The sequence below is a fragment of the Phasianus colchicus genome, chromosome 2 (genome assembly GCF_987193195.1).
Source record: "Phasianus colchicus chromosome 2, bPhaCol1.hap1.1, whole genome shotgun sequence".
In the NCBI taxonomy this organism is placed as follows: domain Eukaryota; kingdom Metazoa; phylum Chordata; class Aves; order Galliformes; family Phasianidae; genus Phasianus; species Phasianus colchicus.
In genome coordinates, this window is record NC_143437.1 from 10,144,683 (window position 1) to 10,170,554 (window position 25,872).

Consider the following 25,872-nt stretch of genomic DNA (forward strand, 5'->3'; position numbering starts at 1 on the left):
TGCGAGGCGGATCCTGGCCCCGCCTGCAGGACGACAGCGCCTCCTGTCCGGCCGGTGCCGGCCGTTGCTGCCGCGTCTCCTGCCGGCGGCGTCTCCGTCCTGGGCGGCCGGGTAAGGAGTTGCTCCCGGGGCCGCTGGAGCGATGCCGGGATGGGGGGGGGCACAGCGGGGCGCGGGCAGTCGGGGCCGGGCGGCAGCGTCTGCGCCAAAAGTGGAGTTTGGCGTGAAAGTGCAGCTGGGGGCTCGAGGGCGAGCCGGTGGGTGGGCTTCTTGTTTTGGGCGAGTTGAAAAACATTTGGCTCTGTTTTTCCGTCCGTAAGCGTTAGCTGGCGGCGAAGCGGTGCTTAGGGGCGCGGCTGGGGGTGCCGGGAGCCCCGAGCCGCCGTCGGGAGCGGCCGCAGGGCTGCGTTTGGGTCGGGCGTTGCGCCGGACGGCGGGGGCTGATTCTTCCTTAGTTTGGGCTCTCGGTTTGTTTTCGTACAGCACGGAAGCGGGATGAATTCCTGGAGGCTCTCTCGCGGTTTTTAGCAGCGCAGCCGGCTGCGTTAAACTCGGCCGGGTTGGGATGTTCTCTCCCCGCCGCGGGGCGCCCGGAGCCGCTCGGTGCGGGAGCGAGGCGATGGCTGAGGATCTTACATCGGAACCGCTCATCTCCCTGCCGGCTCCCTGGTCCCCGTCTGGAGGCCGCTGCTCTCCTGCGTGCCTAACAGAGGGAGAAACGGAGGCAGCCGTGCTGGGCTTTGCTCTGATCAGAAGCCGTGTTGGGGCCTGGCTACGCGCTCGGGTCTCGTTGTTCTCCTCTCCCCCTCCTTCCGCACAAAGTTATTTTCTCTCACTCGGGAAAACAATGGGATGTGTGTAAGTGTAACGGGGCAGCTTTCTCGCATTGCTACCCGTGTCCAGATCGCTAATTGAGGCAAATTAAGGCCGTGTTTGTGCGTGTGGCTGTCACCTCTGACACGGCAGCGCAGCGGGTGGTGCCGGAGGGCACGGCTGCTCTTGTTTCCCATCCTTGCCTCATGGTTCTGATTGGTATTGAGTGAGAGCTGAAGTATTTTGCTTCAGGGAGTTGGCTGTTCTCACGTCTGTCGTAGAGGAACTTCTGGAGAGGAATCTGGATGAGGATTCCTGTATGACTGATAGGAATTGCACGTGGGTTGCTCTGAAAGTAATGCCTCCTATTTATTTGCGTGGAAACTACAAAGACTGCTAGAACACTTTTTGATAGAGCAGATTCTCAGCTACAAAACACTATTTTCCAGCTCTGCCGTTAGCTCTGCATTTTTGCTAGCGATGAACAAGAGCCTGCATGCTGCGCTTGTGCAAATCTGTACCAGTGGAGGTAATTGCTGTTGCCACTGCTGAAACACCACCCACAGCCTCACTCTGCTCATGTTCACTGTCGGGTCTCCATAAACTTTCATCAAGCATCCATGAATGTCAGTGGGTGCCATATTTTCTGCAAGGAGCAATTCAGTGACTCACCTTTGCTCCATCTGCACTTATGTGTCAGATGCCACAGTGTCAGACTGCTCCTCTGCTGCCATTTGTCCCACAGCAATAAATGCAGAAGGATGTTGGTAGGAAGGAGAGCTCAACCTCTGCTGCAGTTTCACCAGCATTCACCTCTGATGCTGTGGGCCAATTCAGTAACACGGTGGAGATGTGTTGGTGTGAGTCCCCAAGCCCTGTGACAGGGAGAGGTGCAGTGTTGGCAGATGGTGGCTCTGCTAGCAGCAGTGCTGTGTCAGAGGGCTCTGCTGGCTGTGCTGTGCTGCTCTTGAGGAAGGGGCCAGTGCTGCCTATAAGCCACCCAAGCATGGTGAGGCTTTAAATGCTGATGTAAAACTGTCAGAATGTGTCTCCCACCTCTATCTCCAGCACACAGTATGATACATAATGTTGGAAAGAGGCCCTGAATTTAGTTTTTTCATTCAATGCTGACTGTGGCATCCTGTCTGTGACAAGGATGAGCTGGCTGGAGCATGGTGTGCCACACAGGGAGCTCTGCCTAAGCAGGACCAGTCACATGTGTGGTTTTGTTGTCTTTCTGAGGCAGTTTTTTTCTTCACCCTGAGGGTGGTCAGACACTGGAAGGGGCAGCATAGCAAGGCAGCTGGTGCCCTGCAGCTCTTAGTGTTCTGGAGGCACTTGGACAATGCCCTCATTGAGTGCTGTAACTTTTGGCTGGCCCTGAGGTGGTTGGGCAGTGGGAGGAGATGATCTCTGAAGGTCCCTTCCAGCTGGACTTCTAGTATATACAGAAAGATAGGCCATCCCTGTCTGGCTGTGCAGAGAAGTTGTGTTTTGCTCTGCAGCACTCTAGTGTTTGCCTTCTGCTCTGGGTACTCTCTAGGGACAAAGCATTTGGGCCAGTAAACAGACATGACATTTTAATGACACAGTAGCTTATTACCCCCTGCTTGTTGCAGTGTTTGTATGTTTGCTACCTTATTTTTTTCCCCCCAGCACAGACAATATCCAGCTGTGAGGTTTGCTTTATTCCCAGCGCAAGCATAAGCTCTGCTGGAGCTACACTGTGCTGATGCCATTAAGAGTGTTAATATTTTCACACCTCTGGGTGTGATTTCAGCTGCTGTATCAATAAACTGCATGACTCGGGATGGAGCGAGCTGCTCCTGCCTCATGCTGAGGATGTGAGGATGCGCTGCTGGGGCTGGGAGCAGGGAATTCCACCCTGACAGCTTCTCCCAGCTGTGCCTGTGCCCTGCAGAGCCAGCAATGTGAGCGCCAGTTTTTGTCACGCTTTGAAGTATTGCTGACCCTTACAGCAGAAGTTTGTTTTTGAGAAGTTACCACATGAGTAATGCAGCGGGAGACTCCATGTGTACATCCAAAACACAAACGAAAGCCAAGAAATTCCTGTTTCCAGTCAGCTTTGCCATTTGCTTTTGTTTGCTGCAGTATAGGTCGAAGATGTTTTTATGTCTCGGAGATGTGGAGCAGAGTTAAATAAAAGTGCAGCCATATGCAGTCTTATAACAAAACTTGAGGCAAATCGGCGTAAATCAACCTGTTTTTCATAGGTGTACTTCAAGCTTTTGTTGTCTTTTTTTTTTCAGTGTAGTTATGTGATAAACAACACAGCAATACAAGGAAGATGGCTATAACGTTCAGAGATAAAATTGTCATATTTTTGTTGACTATTACAAGGACTTAGAATGTTAGGGTATTTTATATACCATATGTGTGTTATCTGCTTAATCTGCAGAGAATTTGTACCTCCCCATGAAACCATTACACTTTATGGCAAAACGCTTTAAGAATTGTCTGCATATTTGTACAACAAACAGTGAAAACTCATATGGTGTTGTTATGGGACAGTGCATACTAGGGAGAGTTTTGTGTTATATTTCCAGTTAGCATGTGAAGAGTGGATGAAGATGTTCCTGGAAATGTCCATGTGCTGATGTATGGGGGTCATAGTGCATGAGGGCAGTGCAGACAAAGCTGGAGGAGGCTGCTGACCTCAAGTGGCTGAGGAACAAGGATGAAACATACCAATGCTTTGAGTTGCCCCTTGCAGCAAGCAAGCTTTATGCTTGCACTGCAGCAGCAGATTGACAGTAGTTGAGCAGTATTTTAGCTGCAAATTTGATCTGGGATTTTAGAAGCAGTAAAGGACTTGCTAATAGCTACAGCCTGTGAAATCTCACAATATTGGTACAGGGGACCTCTTCCTTATGTCCTTGAGGTAATAAAATGAAGAAATTAAACTGCAACCTCTGTTTATTAGATGCTGAGAGACTGAGTTCATCTGATAAACAGAAAGAATGATTTTGGATAGAATGGGATGAGCTGAAATAAGTCTCAGCTTTTGGGTTTGCTGGAGTCTAATTTAGGATCAACTGTCATTTCAACTGGCTGCTTTGTCTGTAATCCTAGTACTCTAAAAAGGGCATTTCCTGTCACATATCTGAATGAGATGCTATACGTGCACGTAATTCAGATGTTATGGGCTGCATAGCATACGTGGTCATAGAGATCAATGGCGTCTCATACTGTTTTCCTTTTGCCTAAAGTGCTTGGGTTAAGCTTACACGCATCCCAGGGGAGCTTTTTGGAGCCCAGACGAATCTGTTTTGCAGCTTGACTCTACTGCCTTTTAAAGGAAGAATGCCTTAATTCTTAAGAAGGAATTTGAAGCACTTTTTAGAACTCGAGAGACAAGATTAACTTATTGTAACGGCATCAGAGAACAAACTGTGTGAAGTAGGTAAGGCTGTAAATATTTAAGTGCTCTGTGGATGGTGCTGCCTGTGACAGTGGAGAGGGTGCGTGTCATCGTATTAACATGACATCACAAAAATAGCCCTTAAGGACCTGTTTGGATTTTTTTTTCTCCACTCCCCATGGTTGTTGTGGTGAACAGGGACCAGTAGCAGTGGAACTGCTATCTATATCTTGGAGTGGGTCCAGAGGAGGAGCATTAAGATGATCAGAGGGCTGGAGCACCTCTCCTATGAGGAAAGGTTGAGGGAACTGGGCTTGTTTAGCTTGGAGAAGAGAAGGCTCTGGGGAGACCACATTGTGGCCTTCCAATGCTTGAAAGGAGTGTATAAACAGGAGGGGGAATGGCTGTTTACGAGGGTGGATAGTGGTAGGACAAGGGGGAATGGTTTTAAACTGAGACAGGGGAGGTTTAGGTTAGATATTAGGAGGAAGTTTTTCACCCAGAGGGTGGTGACACAGTGGGACATGTTGCCCAAGGAGGTTGTGGTGCCCCATCCCTGGAGGCATTCAAGGCCAGGCTGGATGTGGCTCTGGGCAGCCTGGGCTGCTGGTTGGTGACCCTGCACGTAGCAGGGGGTTGAAACTTGATGATCATTGTGGTCCCTTTCAACCCAGGCCATTCTATGATTCTATTGCAACATTTGCTTCTTGTGCATGTGTTGGGGTTTTTGTTTGCTTTCTTTCACAGTATTCCTTTTTTTTTTTTTTTTTTTTTGTTCTGAAAAAGTAATAAAAGGTGAAAGCTGCAGTCTTTGAGAGGAACACGAATGCTGTTGTCAGTGCAGAGGAGAGCTCCATCTACCTGAGTATTTTTCTCACAGACGTGTGGTGACTGAAGTTAAATCTTTGGCAGGTGTGCTCCAAACAACTTCATGAGTGTGTTTTGCAACAGGAAAAAGCACGCTCAATAATCTGCAACATCACGTTTTACAAAGTCTGAGTAGCAATAGGAGCTGGGAAAAGAAATAACATCTGGAAATATTACAGGGCACCGAAAAACTTCATTTGTCGTGTGAGAAGGAATTAGGATGCAAAACACATGGTTTTTTTTCCTGTAAACTGCATTCATCTTTGCTTACATTTCCACTTAATCTTGTCTTGTTTGTTCATGCAGCTTTAGTAGTTGGTGGTTTGCCCCTCAGCACACGGCAGTGGGAGGCAAGGCTGGGTTTGGCAGCCTGCTGAGCTCGCCGTCATTTCCGTCAGGCTGTGCCTGTGCATCTCTCCCAGAGCCCGTGCGGCAAGAAGAGCTTGCTGTCGGCTGTGCTCTTCTCTCTCTGGCAGTCGCTTGCTTTTTGTAAATGCCAGATGCGGATGGAGCAAGGCTGAAAGCATTGAAGCTTGCTATGTGTAGAAATAGTCGTTAATGCCACAGAAGGGACAGAGGAGGGGAGCGTGAAACAGGAGGGAAAATGACGACCAAACTAGAGAACAAGCCGCTGTGATTTTCCTTCCCCTTGACTTTGCTGAAGGGGTGGAGTGGGTGAAGGATACAGTAGTAGCTGTGTGTCTGAGCTATGATAGCCATTTGTAACTTGTTTGCTCTTTTCCTCCCCCTCTCTATCTGTGGACAGGAGAATGCTTATAAAATAACTGGCATAGCGTAAATATTTTTACTGAACAAGAAAGCCGAGAGGTCAGAAAAATAATGAAGGCCCAGAGTGTCTCCGTGCCAAGCATGTATTTGTTCAGCAGTAGATTGAGTGCTTCGTGTCACGGTTTGATTTCTTCAAGGCTATTAACTAGCCAAGAAATAAGGGAGAAATTTTAAGCAATAATGACTTATGGCGTAAGATTTAACTTGGCTGAAGTTTGTTGTCTTTAGAAACAGATTATTCTCCAAACACTACAGATGAGGAATGGCTTTTGTGGTTACATGATTATATGCACACATCCTTGCCTTGCAATTAGAAAATAGCCTATGTCTGTTTGTACATGAAGGAGAATGGCTCTAAGCCATTGTTATCTAAGTGTAATTAACAGAGTAATGCGTGTGCAGGTGGCTTTGTGTAAATGAACTCTGCCTTCCTTGTGCTTTCAGGCAAATGTGAATGCATTCTGACACAATAAGAGTATGTTTCTCACATGAACAGTGTTTATATAGGCCCAGTGGTGCTTCATTGTAGTGGATTCCTTTGCAGTCATCAGCAATTTATTTCTTACTTCTGCATCCAGTCAGGAGCAGTGAGGAGGAAGAACTCTGGGGATTATGCATCCTACGATGAGTTTATATTTCAGTGAATTATTGAAAACAGCAAAGGCAAGCATAATTAATACCAGTAAATAGATGTCCTGCTTAGAGGACATCTAGCTGTGCGCTTTACCAAAGTTAATCTGTTTGATGAAGTGTGGTTTTATTAATTGATTTGAAGCCTGGTGCTTTTTCCAGGACGCCTGCCAATTCAGTACATAGCATATGTTGTTACTTACTTGGCCTTGACTGGCAGCATTGTGTCTCTCCTGAAGGCTTTTAGTCTGCACTTCAGCAGAGGTGTATTGTATTCGTATCATCACAGAATCACAGAATGGCTCAGGTTGAAGGGACCCTACAGCCCACCCAGCCCCAACCCCTGCTGTGGGCAGGGCTGCCCCCACCAGCTGAGGCTGCCCAGGGCCCATCAAACCCAGCCTTGGGCACCTCCAGGGATGGGGCACCACAGCTCTGGGCAGCAGTGCCAGGGCCTCACCAACCTCTGATGTAGAATTTTCCCCAAGGTCTAACCTCAGTTTCCCTTCTTTTAATTTAAAACAATTCCACCTTGTCTTTTCACTACTAGATCATATAGAACATTGGTCTCCTTCTTTTTATAAGCTTCCTCTGGATGCAGTGAGGTCTCCCTAGAGCATTCTCTTCTCCAGGCAGAACAAGTCCAGCTTTCTCAACCTTTCTTCATAGGAGAGGTGCTTCAGCCCTCTAAACATCTTCATGGCCCTCCTCTGCAGCCATTCCAATAATTCCTCATCTTCATTGTGTTGGGGGCTTCAGGCCTGGACACTGCTGCAGGTGAGGTCTCACGAGGGCTCTCTTATGGCTAGCTCATTCTTGAGCATTTCCACATCCCCTCTCTAACTTCACTGTGACACATGTGATCTTTAATGTATTAGTCCAGAAGTGAAAGAACTGACATGATAACTGTCTGGATCCAGGAGGCATCTCAGGTATGAGCATGGAGCAGGCTGTGGGCCACGGGTTGCTTCTGATGTTGGCAGCATCCTCTCTGCAGCCTCTCACCTGCAGATGCTCATATGGGCGCTGTCACCTGTGCCTGTCACACAGTGAGAGTGTCTGCCCTGCAGTGGCTGTTCATTGCATGAGTTAGCTTGGTGGACTGGTTTTATCGTGACTGCAGTAATATGTGCTCCTTTTCCATCAGCACTGAGTTGCTACAGCTCAGTGTAGCACCAGATTTGTTCTTGGAGACAGCTGCACCATTCTGAGTAAAACACTGTTTGTTAATGGACAGAAAGATAAGAAACCTCATTGGAAGCAGAGGCATAGTATAGAAAAATCTCTGCCTGTATTATGCAGCTAAACTGTACGGTAGAAAATATTTTTTTTATGTGATCCTTGACACCCATGGGATATCATACTGTCTATGACAAGAGCAAAGACATGTAATACACAAAATACATTAGATTTTAAACTAAAAGAAGGTATGTCTAGATTGGATGAAAAGAAGAAATTCTTCTTTAATGAGGGTGGTGATGCACTGCCCAGAGAAACTGTGGTTGCCCCATCCCTGGAGGTGTTTGAGGCCAGGCTGGATGGGACTTGGCAGCCTGATCTAGTGGGAGGTGTTCCTGCCAAAAGCAGAGGGGTTGTGACCGGATGGTCTATAAGGTCCCTTCCAACTCAAATCACTTCATGATTCTATATGGCTTGTAAACTGCACATGATTTTTAAGCTTTGTGTGGTTTGAGTATTTGTAAGGTTTGGATTTCTCACATTTTTTCTTTCAAGAGAATTGATTTCTGATTATGTCTGTTGTTTCTTCATAGATGGTTTGTGGGTGATACATCTGCGAGTGCTTCAGATTTCTCCTACAAGATGTGTTCCACAAATCCAGCCAACTGGGTTACCTTTGATGATGAACCACTCTTCCAGTCACCTCAGAAACTGGTTCATAATCAGAACAGTTGTAAAGCAAATGGACTGAAACTCAATCTATCTACTGTGCATGAATCTTCAAGTCGATCATCTTCTACAGGTAGCACTCCACTCTCATCTCCTGTAGTTGACTTCTACCTGAGTCCTGGCCCACCCAGTAACTCTCCACTTACTACACCTACCAGAGAATACCCAGGCATCCAGAAGCACGGGATTCATGTCCTTTATCCTATTCCTGAATGGCCACCAAATGCTAACCCTCCATCACCTGGGGTTTGCTCTTCCCTAGCCTTGCAGAAACCCAGCAGCCTTCTTTTGACTAATGATGGTTCAGTTAAGACTTCAGTCTCCAAATCAGTAGATGAAGGAAACACTGATCTGCAGGGAAGCTGTGACAAGTCAGAAGAGTCATCAGTAGTGGGGCAGTTCCCATACTTCCAGACCGACTGTGGTTTTTCCAGTCCCTTTTGGAAGGAAGGATGCTCACTCAGCACATCACCAGCTGACATTAATGTGTACGGGAAGGATAAAGTGCTTGATAAAGGCACTTGTCATTCTAAAGAAAAAGAGATTTGCCATGATCAGAAGAGCCTTAACCAGGGCTCCTTCAGCTACATCTGTGAGAGGCTTGAACACCTGCAAGCTGATGGCTCTGATGCTGTGGGAACTCTGCCCATCTCCAGTTCTCATGAATGGCACAAAGATCCCCCAGCTGTTCCTCACAGCCTGTTCAGGAGCCGGAAAGCTGATGGATGGCCATTCATGCTGAGGATTCCTGAAAAGAAGAATATGATGTCATCTCGGCAATGGGGCCCTATTTACCTTAGGGTCCTAGCTGGAGGAATATTACAGATGTACTATGAAAAAGGACTGGAAAAACCTTTCAAAGAATTCCAGCTTCAGCCACACTGTAAGCTATCTGAACCCAAATTGGAGAGCTATAATGTTTCAGGAAAAATTCACACCGTGAAGATTGAATGTGTATCTTACACAGAGAAAAGGAGGTATCATCCTAAGGTAGAAGTGATCCATGAGCCAGAGGTTGAGCAGATGTTAAAGCTGGGAACCACAGATTATAATGACTTCACTGATTTCCTTGTAACAGTTGAAGAAGAGCTTATGAAGCTTCCTACTACTTCTAAACAAAGGAGAAATTATGAAGAGCAAGAAATGACTCTGGAAATAGTGGATAACTTCTGGGGAAAAGTCACTAAGGGAGAAGGAAAGCTTGTAGAAAGTGCTGTTATCACACATGTTTACTGTTTGTGTTTTGTGAATGGAGGTACTGACTGCTTTCTAACTCTAAATGACCTGGAACTCCAGAAGAGGGATGAGCGTTACTTTGAGAAGGAGGTGGAGAAGAAATGGATCAATATTCTTGATTGCCATTTCCACAACTGTGTCAAAATACAGGAATTTGAGCAATTGCGAATTATCAAGTTTACACCCCCTGATGCCTGTAGGCTGGAGCTAATGCGTTTCAGGACACAGTATCATGGAGAAGACCTTCCATTTTCTCTGAAGGCAATGGTAGTGGTTCAAGGGGCATATGTAGAACTTCAGGCTTTTATAAATATGTCTTCAACTGCTCTGATCCCAACACGGTTGCCCTCTGTGAAATGCTGTGAAAATGTTATGATACACTTTCCAGTTCCTGCACAGTGGGTTAAAGCACTTTGGACCATGAACTTGCAAAGGCAGAAGTCCCTAAAAGCAAAAATGAATAGAAGAACGTGCCTTGGCTCTTTACATGAGATCGAATCTGATCCTGTAATACAAGTCTCAGTTGGAACGGCAAAATATGAGAGTGCCTACAGGGCTGTTGTGTGGAAGATAGACAGGCTTCCAGATAAGAACTCAAGTAAATAATTTGCTCTATAAATTGATGGGCTTGGGTGCACGTCTTCTCAGGGTTTTTGCATTGTTCTTACACTTGTCTGCATAATTTTTTAAGGGCATTTTCCCAATTCAGTGGCGTCAGTAATTATAAGGTTACAGTAGCATGGAAGTGAATCTCATCATTTTGAGTAAACCTCAAGCCTGGAGTAAGAAAAGATGGAAGGGTTTAAGCTTCGCAGATTTCTGCTGGACAGTGCTGCCAACACAGTGCCACACAGTTAATAGAAAGGGTGGTATTGGAACTGCTGCATTGTGGCTTTCTAGCCTCTTTTAATAAATGGAAGATAGAATCTTTAACTAGAAAGTGCCATGGTCAAACTTGGAGCAGCTTGACTGTGCTTCTGCAAAGGCTGTTATCTACTGCCTCCTTTATGGGTTTGTGGATTGAGGTGGTATGTTTGTGGCAATAGCTGCACTGCCAAAGAATGCCTCCCACTTCATTCTGGTTGCTCTCTGATGGTGATACCTCAGTAGATATTTGCAGCAATAAAGCCAGCTAGATTTATAGTCATGGACATGGGAATTATTAATATTTCACTAAATAAAATAGTTGGCTCCCTTTAGTTGCCAAAAAAAATATATGATTTAGAGACACAGTAACATAGAAATATATGGTTTTTAAATTCCTATTTTTTGTCATACTGACGACAGTGGGCTCAAGCTCCTGTCCTATGAAGAAAGATTGAGGGAACTGGGCTTAGCTTGAGAATAGAAGGATCTGGGGAGGCCTCATTGTGGCCTTCCAATGCTTGAAAGGAGTGTATAAACAGGAAGGGGAATGGCTGTTTACGAGGGTGGCTTCTGATAGGACGAGGGGGAATGGTTTTAAATTGAGACAGGGGAGGTTTAGGTTAGATATTAGGAGGAATTTTTTCCCACAGAGGGTGGTGACACACTGGAACAGTTGCCCAAGGAGGTTGTGGATGCCCCATCCCTGCAGGCATTCAAGGCCAGGCTGGATGTGGCTCTGGGCAGCCTGGTCTGCTGGTTGGTGACCCTGCACATAGCAGGAGGGTTGAAACTACATGATCATTGTGGTCCTTTTCAACCCAGGCCATTCTATGACACTGTGAGATTACTAGGCTTAAGTAGTCATTGTCTAAAGGTATACAAACTCTTGAAGAGTATATTATTCTGCTTTAAGTTCTGCCGAGTGAAGGCACTTGGTCCTTTCCTTGGATAGGTATTTATATGTATTTGAGACTTTGAGAATCTGTAAGATTATTAAAGCAATTACCTAAAATATGGGTGAAATCTCTACTTCTAAAAAGGGGATATATGTATGGTATTGGGCTAGTTTTGTAATATCCTAGCTGTCTGGAGTAATTACCACTTTAAAATGTTCAGAGAAGGTTTAGTCTTTGAAATACCTGGTTTCAGGTATGCTAGTATTAATTTGACATGACCACCTGACAACTGGATGTGTAAGCAGGCAAGACTTCATATTCAAAGCAATTTTAAAAAAAAGTAAAGGCAAAAATGCTACCATGGATTACTTTTTTCTCTATTTTAACTAACTGTAAATTGTGTTCAGTCTGCTTAGTTGATTAATTATGTTTTTTTTGTTTTTAATTTACAGTTCTATATTCGAATACTTCTTATTGTTACTATGTGACTGTACTATCTCATCATCAGAAGAACTGAAGCAGGAGCACATGAAATAAGAATAGTATCCTCAGTCTGTAGATGAACTAGATAGCTTTTGGTGCTAAAATACCATTCCACAGCATCCTGCATCAACACGCTGATGTGGTGGCTGTGAGCAATAAGTGTTATGTAGCTGTTGGCAGGCTAGAACTAGTAGTTTTACTAATGGCATTGTGTTGCGGTACTGGTGCCTTTTGTGTTGTACGTGTTTAGGCATTCAGGTCTTCTGAACCTCAAGCAATTTTGCCTTTCCATTTCTATTGACCTAAACAGTGGAAGGGAGGACACAAATGCTTCAGGGGTCAAATTCAGAAAGGGCACTGTGTTAACACCATCTCACTTCTTCCTCTTCCTTTGCCTTGACCTGTGGCCATATGGTTAGTCCCAATTCCCTCCCCATCTGAGTGACTGCTTGGAGAGGAGGTGACCATAGAATCACAGAATATCCTGAGTTAGAAAGGACCCATAAGGATCATCGAGTCCAACCCTTGGCTCTACGCAGCAGCAAAAATGGGGTGGGGGATGTTTTCTCAAGACTTACAGGACTACCTTTTTGGATCACTTTTAATATTCCTTCAATATTCCTTTTGATATTCCTTTAGTGTTGGTTTGCTTCTGCAAAATCAAGTCAGCAGCTTTAGTCAGGCAGTTTTAAAGAAGATTATGAGTTTTCTTAAGTCTTTAATTCCCTGCAGTTCGTTCACCGTAAGATTAGATGTGCACAATTAAACTCAGATTTCTGGTGTTTGAAAATAAGCACCTTCTTTTTGTAGCATCCTACAGCTTTACATTGTTGTTCAGGAGTATTTTAAACCTTGGACATCTGAATAATTCCTCTGGCTGAGATCTGCAAAATCATCTGTATTCTTGGAATGCTCGTGTGTTTGAGAAAACATTTCAATAGTAGTTCTGCCCAGTCAAATTTTAAAGCTTATTATCAAGTATTCTGTACACAGTGAAGATTTTAAAAATAGAACTGTCCCAAGGCGTGCTAAAAATCAAACTAATAGAAATATGTAAACATTCCTAATGTGTTTATTGCAGCAAGAAAAAATATGCCGAGGTTTTTGCTTTCAAAAAGCTTTTGTTCAAGGCTTTAAAAAAGGTGGAGGGGGGGGGGGAGGAGGGAAAGATTGCTTGCAGTCATGTTGTAATTCCATTTATAGACACTGAAATGCATTAGTATTCACTGGGTTCTACTAAATTGCTTCAGTAGAGGGCTGCTGGTGAAGCGAACACTATGTTAGCTCTGAGATACCACAGATTTTTGAAGATGCCTGTGCTTATTTAGATGTATAAATGGAGAGTTTGGAGCCTGAGTGTTAGCATAGATTGACAAAAGGTTAAAAATCCTTGGCCTTGGACAGGTCAATCCAGTTAAGTTTCTGCATATTGAGTGAATCTGCTGTTTGTGAAATCAGAACTTTATATATAGAAATGTAGAACATTCAGTGATTTCAGCACAGTGCTGGTGCTGGTCTTTGCACTGGAGAAGCCATGCACATTTGTTGCCTGGGGAGCCTGGGAGACACTACACTTGCAATTGCTGTGTTTTAATCTCTTGCTATGTAAATTTCTGCCTGTGGTATTTCCTGCAATGCCAGATCTGTCTTTGGACCCTTGCATGTAGCCTGAATTGTCTGAATTCATGAGCCTTTCTCAGATCAAGGTTGCTTGAATGCTACCTTGGGTGACTGGGTGCTAAGTAGCGTGAGTAAAGGCAGCAAAGTTAGATTAATAATAGCCTGTGAAGCGCTATCTGAATGCCAGATGACAGTTTGAATCTCTTTTCAAAGACAATCGTTTGTTTGTTTTTGTTTGTAATTCTTTAAAGGATTGGAGCAAGAGTTTGGAATATTTTTTGGAGATAAGAACCAGATTGTCAGATGTACAGTAGGATTTAAGTCTCTTAGTTCAAAAAACTTATAACAAGTTGTCTGATCACCTCAGACCCAGGATTTCTGTCTCCTAAGATAGCCAGTAAAAGCTCCATTTTCTCCCCAGATTATCCAGTTACCTTTCAGAAGTGATTTGTGTCCATCAGGCCAGATGGCCATGTCTCCATGATGTCTGAAGGACATGTTTTGCACAGCTAGACAAGCATCTGAATAACACGTTCTCTTAGCTTCCACTGGGCAACTTTACAGGCTTACATTGTGCTTGCTTGTTTTACCCACATTTTCTCTGTTTCTGGCCAACATCTAGTTTATTTAGCATTACTGTTTCTTTTGCAAAAAGGTATTGTACACGCAGCCTCTCTTTCTTCTAACTCCAGTGTTGTACTATGCTGGGAAACATCAGTTTAATGGAGCAGAGCTGATGAGGACTGGCAAATTTTAGGTGAAAACTGAAGTAATGCTCAGCATCTTCTGAGTGCTGTGCTGGTTGATCACTTCACATCCAACAGCTGATGCTCCTACCAGCGCCCACCAGCAGGCAGAGGAACTTGTCTACAAACGGTGAGTACCTCTGGCATTGATGTTGTTGCAGTAGGTGTTGGGGGAATTCCTGTGTTTTGGGAGTAAGTAAAAGGGCCAAGTGGATGCTGCTCCAGAGGACTTGGGGCAGAAGCCTTAACCAGATCCCAAAACTGTGATCTTTACTTTTGCAGGCTATAACCTAGCAGAAAGAAAGAGCCCTAGAACCTACCAGACCCCAACACCGAGATCGCATCAAGCGCACTCTGCCTGTCACAGTGTGTTACCTGGAATAGAAGCCTAGGTGCTATGTGGTATCTGAACCACAACTGTGCCTTGTCTATAAGAGGATCCTCTTGCATCCTCTAGTTAGAAGAGGAACAGCCCATTTATATCTTCATCTGAGATGATGTGGACATCTACCATCAGACATGTATTCATCCAGAAAAATTTCAAGCAGTAGTTATTTCACAGATTGCCATTCTCAGAAGACGAAATACTCTTCCAGACAACTCCCATTACTACTTGTTTCTTCACAGGCCTCCCTCCCGCAACAGGAAGAATTTGATTTCCAAAAAGCCCTAGATGTATACTCTTCTTTCCATCATAAATGAACTCCAAAAAAGATGCTGCTGGACAAACTCTTTCTCCTCAGATTGTTATCAACTGTAGCCTCAAGAGACTGAGAGAGAACATGATGTGCCATCTTAGTGTTGCAGCCACTGCTGTTTTGCCTGGGATTCTTTGCCTGTGGCTGTTGAGCAGTTAGCACATCTCAACTCAGCAGGTCCTTGAAACCATGAGGAGTACAGCTCAGGTGGATTGCAGTGCCAGATACAAGTTGGCAGCCAGCAATTTAGCTTTGGAATGGAGTGCTACTTCTGGTCTCCTTCACTGTTGGTGTTGCTGTCACAACTACTGCTGGAACAAGAGCAGATTGAAGAGTGGAAAGGCTTAGCACAGCAGTGGATTGCTTTGTCATGTCTGGGCAGTCTGGAAGAGTGATTATGGACCAAGAGAGTGCTAGCACAGGAGAAATGGCCACAGGAAGGGATTACCAGCAGAAATCATGGACAAGACCTACATCACAGCGGGAGACAGACCTGCCTGTCACTGTACAAGTGACCAGCTGTCATCTCCTCACAGTTTCTTAGACCTCCTCCAGCTTTCTTCTCAAGGAGCTAGAATACTTGCTTCCGACTGTGTTCCTTCCTTCATTTCTATAATAAAGTACCTGAAATTACAGTTTTATCTATCTGCGTAATGTCTTTTTGTCCCGAGACTTTAACCACATGCTGCATGCCCCTGGCATTGCATTTCTTTGCCTAAGACCTTTATGTAAACTGGGTATCAATGTTCTTTAGTGCTGTGAAGGACACAGTCCCATAGTGTACTCATAGGTGTCAGTGATGTCTCACACATGTGAGGAGCACCAAATTTAGCAGAAGTCACAGTCAGTGACTCCTACTTAACAACCATAACAACCTTGCCTTATGGCTGCATGGACAACTCTGAGCTTGGTTTGTGCACAAGTGAACTGAGCAGTTGACTTGTTACACAAAAAGGAGATGACAGCTCTGCTGCTTTTGATCATGGGCCGCAGTTTGGGGGTGATTGTTGTTTCTTAAGTGTGCAGGGGATGTGAAGCATCTACCTTGACTGGGGCTGTAGGTGGATTGAAAAGTTTACAAGGAGGTTTTTCTACCTGTGCTGCTCTGTTGGGTTTCCCTTAATCAGTGGTGGGTGTTGTAAAGGCCATTGTTGGGCCTTTACATACGGAGTGCTATGTTGATGATTCCCATGGGATGGAATGGATAAAGCTTGGTGTATGTTACTTCTGTCTTTAGTATTTCCTTCATTTGGGTGCAAAATTGCTGGAACTGGTAGAAGAAAGAATGAGACTTTTTTGCTTAAACTTTGAGTGCCGGTCAGTATAATGAATAAAAGCCAAATATACAGTGTGAAGCCCATCTTTCACAAAATACGACCAATCCTTTCTTTGCTTTTCTTGGCCTGAGGCCAAATGGAAGTTGGTTGTTTATTCTGATGCTGGAGAAGAAAGGAAAGGCAGAATCGCTCCTTTATGCCCTGAAGAATTTGACAATGCAGATGTGATAGAAAGGGTTCTTTTCATTATGTTATACTGCTTTCCTGCCCAGTGGTCCTGCTGATCTCAGCTTATTTGGAAGGCTGGCATTTCAACCTGGTGTTCCTGTGTACCAGGTGAAAGAAATGGTTTCCTTTACCATTCCCACATTACAACAGGGCTGTTAATTCTGCAGTGTCTTCGCTGGGGAGAAGTAGAAACGTTCTTTTCCCATAGCAGAAGCAAAACTAGAAAAGGCGTGCAGGCAGCTCGTATCCTGGCAGCTGCACCACATCTTGATTGAGCTGCAGTCTGAGCTGTGCCTTACCTTCCTACCATAGACCTCCAGTAATAAATGATTGTATGTAAGATAGCTGTATTTCTTGCAATCAACATCCCAGTGAAATTCCTACAGCAGAAAGCTCTGAAAAACGTGGTTGTTGGGCACAGGGAGGTATCTCTGCCTTGGCTAAGCTGCGGTCTTCCAGTTTTCATTCTTCTATGAGATTTAAAGTAAGACATGTATTTTTGAGTGTAAATTGAGATTCTTCCCTCGTAGTCTGAATTTAGCAGCCATTTTTACTGCTCTCTTCTTAATCAGAAGCTGGGAAGATCTAATAAATTGTATGTAAATTAATTTGTAGAACTGCAGTGAAAAGTGTGCTGAAGAGAAAAAAGTGAGTAAGGTGCCTCCATATGTCCAAGTAGCAAAAGTTGATAGGATAATGTACAACATAATAGCTTTGCATTACTAAAAGATGGAGCTGTGATCTCCTACCAGCAGATTAACCGTGCATTACAAACAAAGAAAAAGATAATTCACTGACGTTTTTTTTCTGTTTGTCTGTTACTTCCTTTCTCAAGGTGCAGATCATCCACACAGCCTGTCCTACAAACTAGAGCTAGGATCAGACCAGGAAATACCTTCTGACTGGTATCCATTCGCCACTGTGCAGTTCGTCATTCACGATACCTGTGCCTCAGGAGCAGAAGTGAAGTCACTGGGCTTAGAGAGTGATGTGCAGCCCCAGAAGCATGTGATTCAGAAAGCTTTTTACCATTGCCAGGTATCTTCAGTTCTGTGTTTCCTTTTTTTTTTTTTTCCCCTTTTCTTCCTTTGCCCAACTCCCTCCATGCAGTATTCTAACCTTTCATTTGCTTGAGATAATGGCTTCAAGCAAAGGCATCATTAAAAAATAATTCCTTGTCCGATCAAAGATGATGTTGAAAAACAGAACTGTAAATGCAGCCTTGTTTTTCCTCAGTGAGCTACTTTTGAGAGCAGTGGTTTTGAAATCTGTTGGATCTGGAAACGTCTTAATTCTGCACTGAAGCTCTTATTTGTGCCATTGCTGCAGATCATGCTTCCAGCTAATTCTACCTGCCTTTTGTTTTCTAACTACAGGTTGAAATTGAAAAGAAGTGGATTACGCTTGATGGAGAAGATCCAGATAAGGCTGGCAACTGCTTAATGCAGTGAAAGAGAACAGCGGGCATCATTGTAGGGTATTTACACAGGAAATTCTATTGTTAGAAACAGCGCAATGGCCTACTTTCACATAAAAGAAGTCACTGAATATATTTTTAAGTGCTTTTGGGTTTGATTCTGCAAATCAGCACTCATTCTATTGGCTTGTGTTCAAGTCACTTTCCTGTCATGGGAAAACTGATATGGGCAAGGTCTGCTTGTAAAGGTTTGCAAGCTATGAGCACTTCTTTGACTGATCATAATATATTTTTTTCCTCTTGCATATCTATGACTTGGGAACAATCTCATATTCCACATTGAAACCTAACGGCACTACTCAAAGAGTTTGAGCACTTGGACATATAATACTCAGCAATAAAACCTGCCAGGGCTCTTACATGCAGACCAGCATCTGTGTAGGGTCCAGCAGGACCAATTACATTTTTTTTAGTGACGCTTGAAATCCTCCATCCCCCATATTTCTGTTCTCCACAATTTATGTGAGCAGAACAAATTGTAATATTATTCTCTATGAGAGCTTCGACTAATGAGTTAGAACCAGGGTGATTTCATTGGTAAAATGGGAAAAGTTCTTCTGCAGTAATATTCCTCATTTTTCTGTGGCAGTGAGCGTTTCCTTCCCAGCACTTCTGTCTGTGTCAGCATTAGACTTTTTTTTCCACTGCTGCAGCAAGTGAGGGGGCAGATCCTCAGCAAGCATAAAGCAGCCCAGTCCCGTTTCATTTGATGAAGCTCTGATAATTTACACCAGCAGAGGGCTTTGCCCACAGATTGAAAAAAATGGCGACTTGCTACCAATTGCTCCTTTAGGATGCAGGGTCCAGATGTTGCTCTGGAAACTGCAGGAGCTTCTGCTTGAAGGAGCCTCAAGACACAGAGCATGTCTTCCCATGCATGGGAAGTGAGGTTTCACCATGCCACTGGCTGAAGGCCTTTCTGGAAGGAAACAGTGCAGGAATAGACTATTTCAAGGGAAGTGAAGCTGTGTCACTTCACCAAATAGCTACTAACATTTTATTAATATATTAATGTCCTATCATTGTAATTTAGGAAGAGTTTTTCCACTTCCTTACAGCCTTTATTCCCTTAATCATTTTATGCAGGCTCTTTTCTCCCACTCGAAGAAAAGAAATACAGTAAATTGAAAAAATATTCTTAGTATGTTTTTATTTTTTCCTAAAGTAATCCTTACTTGGAACAGACATGTTTCGAGAACAAAAATACAGTAATGCACGAAGTTTCACTTTATATTTTTCTACAGCTTGTAACCGTCTATATGACCACTGTAAAAATACAAAAAAAATGTTATTCCACCAGAGCAGAAAAATGTGAGATATGCATTGAGGAAATTACCAGTCGGAGGAAACAGAAGGCCGTAATGTGAACGTAGTTCACCACGATAAACTTTTCTCCCTGTTTGGAAGCTGAGAATGAGATGGGTAATAGATTCTGTAGTAAGTCCTGGGAGCAGGATTTTATGGGTATTGCACTGCCAAAGCCCCAAAAAGACTATTATGCTATTTTGTCATCTTTATATATTATCCCTTTTTATTGGCAGATGTGATATCATAAATCTAAGCAAGCATCTGAGTACAGTAGGGATCCAAAATATGTCTCAGATATTGTGTCATCCATTCCTCCTTTGACTTTGGTAGCCATTGGCATCTTCAAATCATGTCTGTTTTATTGTATTCAAATTTAATTTTGGTTTATTACTTCCAAACTGAACTGAGTGTTACAAGCGCATGCTGGGGCAACACTTTTATACTTAGCACCATGGCAGAGCTCAGTGATTCATTTAGGTCCATGGATATGCTAGAGCTGCAAAGCTGCATTATAAATTTGCCTTTCCTGGTAATCAGTCCTAATTCTATCTGGTATGGTGCAAGTGATCATTCCGCCTTATTGAGCTCATTAACAGAGATAGGTCAAGCTACAGCTTTATCCACATGGCACAATTGTGAATTTCCATCTAAGGCTTGCCAGACTCTCTGTTCACTTTAGCAGGAATGGGATCAGGGTCACAGGGAATCCATTCCACGGAGATGGAATGAAAGAAAGTTACTGTTACATTCATAGTTTTCACAACAAGTCTAAGGCTGAAAAACTACCCTCTTCAGTCTCAAACTGAATCACCTCAAAAGGTGATTGTATGCCTTACTGTCAAAACATTGAAACATATAAGGCAGTTAATAAAAAAAAGTTTGGGTTGACCTTATTCTACCCATCAAATTCTAACTTCCCATTCTATAGCAACAATCTAAAGCAGAAACACTGGCTTCCCTTTTCTGATATTTCTTTTGCGTGCTCTGATACTGTTGAATATAACCAGTTGAACAAATATTCTCAGTGTTTAACACTTAATTGCTCACATTTTCTATGAATGCTATAGTAGCTGATGGTAAGTAAACATACTGGTCTTTATTGTTTAGAAATCTGGGCAGTAAATTGTCTAACTATTCTGGGGGGGGAGGAATGAGGTGAAGAACAGTTGCTATAACATGTCGAGGTACTCAGTGTCCAGCTGGCAGAGGACTGGAGCTTTACATAGCCCATGAGGTATGCTGGCATGGTGCAAGGAAGCAGGGTTTGTGTGTATGCCTGCAGCTAGCACCTGCACTCACTGAAATTCTTCCAACTGTTCTGCTCTCTTCAGATGCGTACACTTCACTAAAATTTACTGCAGGGCAGTATTTAGATGTTACCTGTGTTTCTTTCCCAGAGGAGAAGCAGAGCTTGGGATGTTTTATATTTTAAATGGAAATCAATGAGAACAGCTATTTTTAAAGCGTTTTCTTTATTTACAAAGTATTGTATTTGCTCAAACTGACAAATGTCTTTGCATTAATGTTTCTTATACTAGTTGTGTTACCGTAGATAATACTTGATATAATTTTGGATACAAAAACACCCATTGAAGTCAATGGAAGTCTTTTAACTGACAAAATGGAATCTGCATCAAAGTCTGCAAGAATAAAGGAGTGGTAAAAAGAAAAAAAAAGACATGAATAGTTGTAATGGGCAGGAAAAGAAAACACTGTAGAATATTCTTGATGCTGGTCAATAAGCAACCTGCAACGCGTGCTTATTCCAACCAGAAGAGAGAACAAAAGAGAGGAAAGGATGCATAACTGGGTGTCAAAGCTGAAGCCTTGCAGTGATGGGGAATGATGCTCTGGCTGCCCCTGGGCAGCAGCTCTTAGAAATGAGGGTTGTGGTGCGCTCCATTGAATGTGATGCCAAGCCACGATCATCCTTATGCTCTGTATTAATTGTCCAAAAGTACTCTACATCTGAAAATGTATTTTCACACGTTGTTTCTAGTTGCATTTATTTTGTTTGACAGACTTCTTAGCTGCAGTACTGGTGTCCACATCTCTATTTCACATTTATTTGTCTTTTTGTTGACTAAACACGGTAACTAACTGCTGCAGTTAGTAATTCTTAGCTGTAATTTTGATAACTCTGAAGCAGTGCTGTTATTCTTAATGGAAAATATAATTTTATTTTTGTCAGTTTAACTGTAAAAAGATCACGCTGATGATCTTGTAATAACGTTTTGTAGATTGCATATTGATTAAAAAAATAAAGTTGTATTTCAAACTTGCCGTTTCTTGTCCCCTCACTAAAAATTTATCAAGCTTGTTTTACATTTACTGTAATTAACTGGTTGATCTTGTAGTGGCGAGTACTGCAGTTCATTAGAAAAAGGAATTGCACTGTGTGTATGAGTGGGGGATGTCATCCTAGTCTCAAATGATGCTGGTCGCAGAAAGCTGAACTACATATTCTAGTAATGATCGTATACTGCAGGCTTTTTGCCTCATTCACATAACAATAGTAAGCCAATGAATACCACGTTTTTTTTCCTATCCAGTGCTTCTCCAAACTCCCTGGGATGTTGGAATATAACCTAGCGACAATCATTGAAGACCTTCAGAAATTTCAAAGTCTGTTCTTGAAATGAGCTGCAATTCATAGTGAAGTGGTGAAGTCGCAGTGAGGAAATACATGAGTAAGGCAGAGATCTGTGGGGCAGCACTTCAAGGAATTGCCTTAAAGTATAAAATAACCATGCCACTTATCCTGTTTATCAGGTGAAAACATGTAAACCTTTATTCCTAGCATGTGCTACGTTCAGCCATTTTACAGCTCTTTCATTAGTAAAATTAATAAAAAAGTTAACTGTAATTTTTTAGAAGAATCACCTCTTAGCACAGTGGAGTTGGGAAGCCTTGGAGCAGAGCTATCATCTTTCTTCAAGATGATACAAGAAGGGAGGTTGAGTATTCAGGAAAGGCAAGGCTTATCTCATCCTTAATTAGGATTACTTATGCTGCATGAGTTTCTGGGTGTTTTAGGGAGCAGAGCTGTATGCTGCTATTTGGTGTAATCAGTCTACCAGGAGTGCCATTTTTATACAGCTGTTTTACAGATCAGAGCTCTTCTTATGCTCCCCAATATCCAGAAAATTTATCATTAAATTGAATTCAGGGAAAGTCTTTCCTACAGTTCAGATAAAGTGATTTGAATCAGGTAAAAAACAGAAGAGTCATCTGAGGAAACAGGAGTCACACATCATAAATGGGAGAGGAACAAATCACAGGTCCCAGCTTTATCTGTCTCAGATCTCCAAAAGAATGATGAAGCTCATAATAAAACCACACTATTAATAAAATTGGTTATGATACCAGAGCACCATGTCTCTAAATCAACAACTGAAAACAAAGGCAGCGTGTTAGACAATATCTTTAAAATGAAATTATAATTCTGCCCATGTCAAGGCTGCTGCATAAGGACTGCCCAGATTCTGCAGCCACTTTCTTCTAAGAATGATTACTTTTACTTGGCAAGAGGAGCGAGATGGCAGTTGTAAAATAATAACTTAAGAAACATTCTCATAGAGCTGCAGTTATGTTCCTCAAGAGCAGCAATACTGATTTTTAACAGCAGAGGGCATTCTCTACCAAGCATCTGAGTTCGCCGAGGACAGTGTTTCAAGTGGTAATGCATTGGAAAACAGTATTTTTTAAAATGAATAATAAAGATTCATCATCCGAAATTAAATCTTCCCTAGACGTCACGTATCAAGAGGAGTATAAATAATTACAAATTAAAACCTGTCCAGTAAATGAATGTTTGAGGTGCCCTTAAGCATCACTATCCCAAATGCTGACAAAACCCTGAAAAATCAGGAGGATCTGAACAGCATACTAATCTTTTTGATAGCCCGGCTTCTAAAACACTTGAGAGCTGTTAAAGAAACTGCAGTGGGGAGGGCTGGACTGAAAGCTGAATTAAGATGGATGAAACGTAGATACTGTTCCCAACCGCTTTATGAGAGCTTGGGCAAAATATCTGGTGCATTTCTTCACTTAAGAGTGGGGTTAAATGTTAAGAAAATGCATAAGCATGAAAATCATGACAGGCTTGCATTTTATGTTGCAGGACACTGGTACCGTGTTAAGATCAGCAACATCAAAAGTAGCTAATTAGTATTAAGTACTGCTATTATTGGGTGTTTTCATAGATTTTCTTATTCAAAGATTTAATTTAAGGATGTAATTAACCAGGCTTTTTTTCATGCTTGCCCAATGGACACACTGATCACAGCACTTGAGCGAGAAGGTATCTCCTCTAGTAATTTCTCACAGAAATTTTATCAGGTAGTTGCCAGACCTCAGGTGATAACCAAGTGCCTTGATTAGCATGCAATGCCCACTGCAACCTTTCTGTGTGTCTTGGAAAGTTGTATCCCCACCCTCTATTTTTACTTTCTCCTAAGCAATACCTGTATACTATGGGTAGGTGTAGAGTGCTGTTCCTGCATGAAGGGAATTCACACACTGATTTGGTGGTGGGGCTTTGGTATTTACCAGCAATATAAAGGAAGTATTTACAACACACAGGATATGGCTACAGTGCCTTGTGCTGGTGAGATTTGTTAGACACATAAACATACAGAGACACACTGTTAACCTGAAGTGCAGGTGAAGCTCATTTGCCATGGTCTGCAAATGTCCTTGTGGGTGTATCCAAAGTAACCTGGCCCCCATTTGAGACAGCTGAGAAGTCCTTCAGAACCAAGCTCCCCGGTCTGCGCCTCTTTTTGAAGTCATATATGCAAACTGTTCCAAGTTCAAGGAACTCTGTAACACCCTGGATAAATGAAAGATCATAGTAAGCGAGAAACTCATTTATAAACGTTTTTCTTTCTGCATGTTTTTCACCTTTATAAAACTGCCGTATGGTAATGCTGGCAGATAGATGGCTATGTATCAGGTTTATCTGTCTCATGAATAAGCTGCAACCAGCTGCAGGATCACCATCTGCAATCTTCAGGGCCCAGTGAGATCCTAAAGGCTTCTTGCTATTTCTGCTAACACAACAGGGCTAATCAGACAGGAGAATAATGGCTCTCTTGGTATGCGCTCTCCCAGACAGTTTCAAATGAACACTATGCTTTAAAAATACATTCTATTATTCAAATTATTCTATAAGCAAAGCAACGTGGCTTGCCTTTTTCTTGTGTTGATGGCAGGGTGTAGAGAACAGCTGAATATGCAATTGTCATTTGATTCAAGATCTAGACAGTATCATTAAACATTTCTGTTACAAAGCAAAATTACTTCAATAGCAAATAGCACTTGTTCTTTGTCTCATTTGTAAAAATGCAACTTAGAATATGATTATGGCTGTTGCTTCTTTTTTTATGTTGTGGGTGTTAGTCTAGCTTTATAATTAAGGGTCTGTCAGGATTTTCGTTACAATATTTTCATTCTTCAGATTGTGTAAGCCAGCCTTAAGATCAGCGCTTAAGAGCAAGTCTTCTCTTTACAAGTCAGGCAGCACTACGTACCTACCTAAATATAGAAAAAGGAAAAAGGAAAAAGAAAAAAGATGTTTCTAGGTTCTCAGGATCAGGAGAATAACACCAACATAGGTATGGATGGAAGGTATGCAAAGGAAGATTGGAATATATGCTCTGCTACATACATGATTATAATGAACGTTTTCCCAGATGTAACTGCTAAATTGGTAAATCTCTGTATTAACATGTGAACAGATTGCAGCAAATGTAAGCAATAATTTCTGTAGTTGTACCAGACTGCTGCTACTTAACCAACAGCTTCAGCTTTCTCCCTGTTTATGAGGTAAGAATGACTTCAGAGTTTATTAGAGCAAGATAATATGCTTTTATAGCCAGCTTTCCTGGGTATACTTTTGCACCACAGGGGCAACCGTACTTCTCCAAACTAAGCCTCCTTTCCACCATGAACAAAAACTGGGTTTTCTGACTGCATTAAGGTTCTGCTAGAGCTCTGGGTCCAAACTGGGCACCTCTGCTGCCTTGTACAGTCCAGGTGTTGGTCAGTCTTTGGCCTCTAAAGCTGAAAGAAGAAACTTGGGTTTGGTAACCAGTGCTCAGCTGAAACCCAGTGTGTGGCAATTTATGTGCTGTTTCAGGGATAGGGAGGAAAAGAGAAGCTCAATGGGAGCAGAGGAAAGCATGGTTTTTTGAAAACACTTTCTTCTCCAGTTGATGCTATTGCTAATAACAGTTTGTAGCTTTGCTAGTGCACTTTTCATCAGTAGGCAATGGGAGCAATCTTACAATAGCACTGCTTTTTTTGCAGGCGAGGAAATGGAGACAAAGAGCAGCAAGATGACCTGCTCTAGGCCACCGAAAAGGCTCAGACAAAAGCTTTAGTTTCTTGGCTGCTTTTGCATCGGCACTTTAGCTATTGGTCCACACTGCCACGATTACTGTGAGACTATCAACAGGAGCCAAAAGCACGAGAAAACCCATAAAGCCCTCCCCAAAGGCCAGAGAAAATAATAACCGAAGAGCAGCACAGCTTCACAAAACAGTAATTACTCCAGCCAGCAGTTACCGGAGATGCTACTAATTCCTCCTTTGAGAGGAGCTAATGGCAGTGGGTGGTCACAGTCACTTCTAGCTTTCCACCTT

General features: G+C 42.9%; 1 protein-coding gene across 3 annotated transcripts; it reads left to right on the forward strand.

Moving 5' to 3' along the window:
* Positions 1-9: 9 nt before the first annotated feature.
* Positions 10-21,012, forward strand: STON1 (stonin 1). 3 transcript variants are annotated; one of them, XR_016463919.1, is made up of 4 exons: positions 10-111; positions 8,254-10,223; positions 11,841-14,367; positions 14,520-17,269. XR_016463919.1 is itself a non-coding variant. In XM_031598502.2 (4 exons), exons 2-4 carry the CDS (start codon positions 8,303-8,305, stop codon positions 17,889-17,891), a joined length of 2,199 nt encoding a protein of 732 aa, XP_031454362.1. In that variant the 5' UTR covers positions 10-111; positions 8,254-8,302; the 3' UTR covers positions 17,892-21,012. The 3 variants fall into 3 exon arrangements, 2 of the variants coding, with proteins under 2 accessions (XP_031454362.1, XP_089990882.1); XM_031598502.2 differs by lacking the exons at positions 11,841-14,367; positions 14,520-17,269 and adding exons at positions 17,276-17,478; positions 17,817-21,012; XM_090134756.1 differs by having other exon boundaries at positions 11,841-17,269.
* The last annotated feature ends 4,860 nt before the right edge of the window (positions 21,013-25,872 follow it).

Bases quoted from the DNA above. Each gene is read 5' to 3' on its own strand.
- STON1 (XM_031598502.2), top strand. From the start codon at position 8,303: ATGTGTTCCACAAATCCAGCCAACTGGGTTACCTTTGATGATGAACCA. The intron at 10,224-17,275 runs GTAAATAATTTG...TCCTTTCTCAAG, and splicing joins GCTTCCAGATAAGAACTCAA to GTGCAGATCATCCACACAGC. The intron at 17,479-17,816 runs GTATCTTCAGTT...TTCTAACTACAG, and splicing joins AAGCTTTTTACCATTGCCAG to GTTGAAATTGAAAAGAAGTG.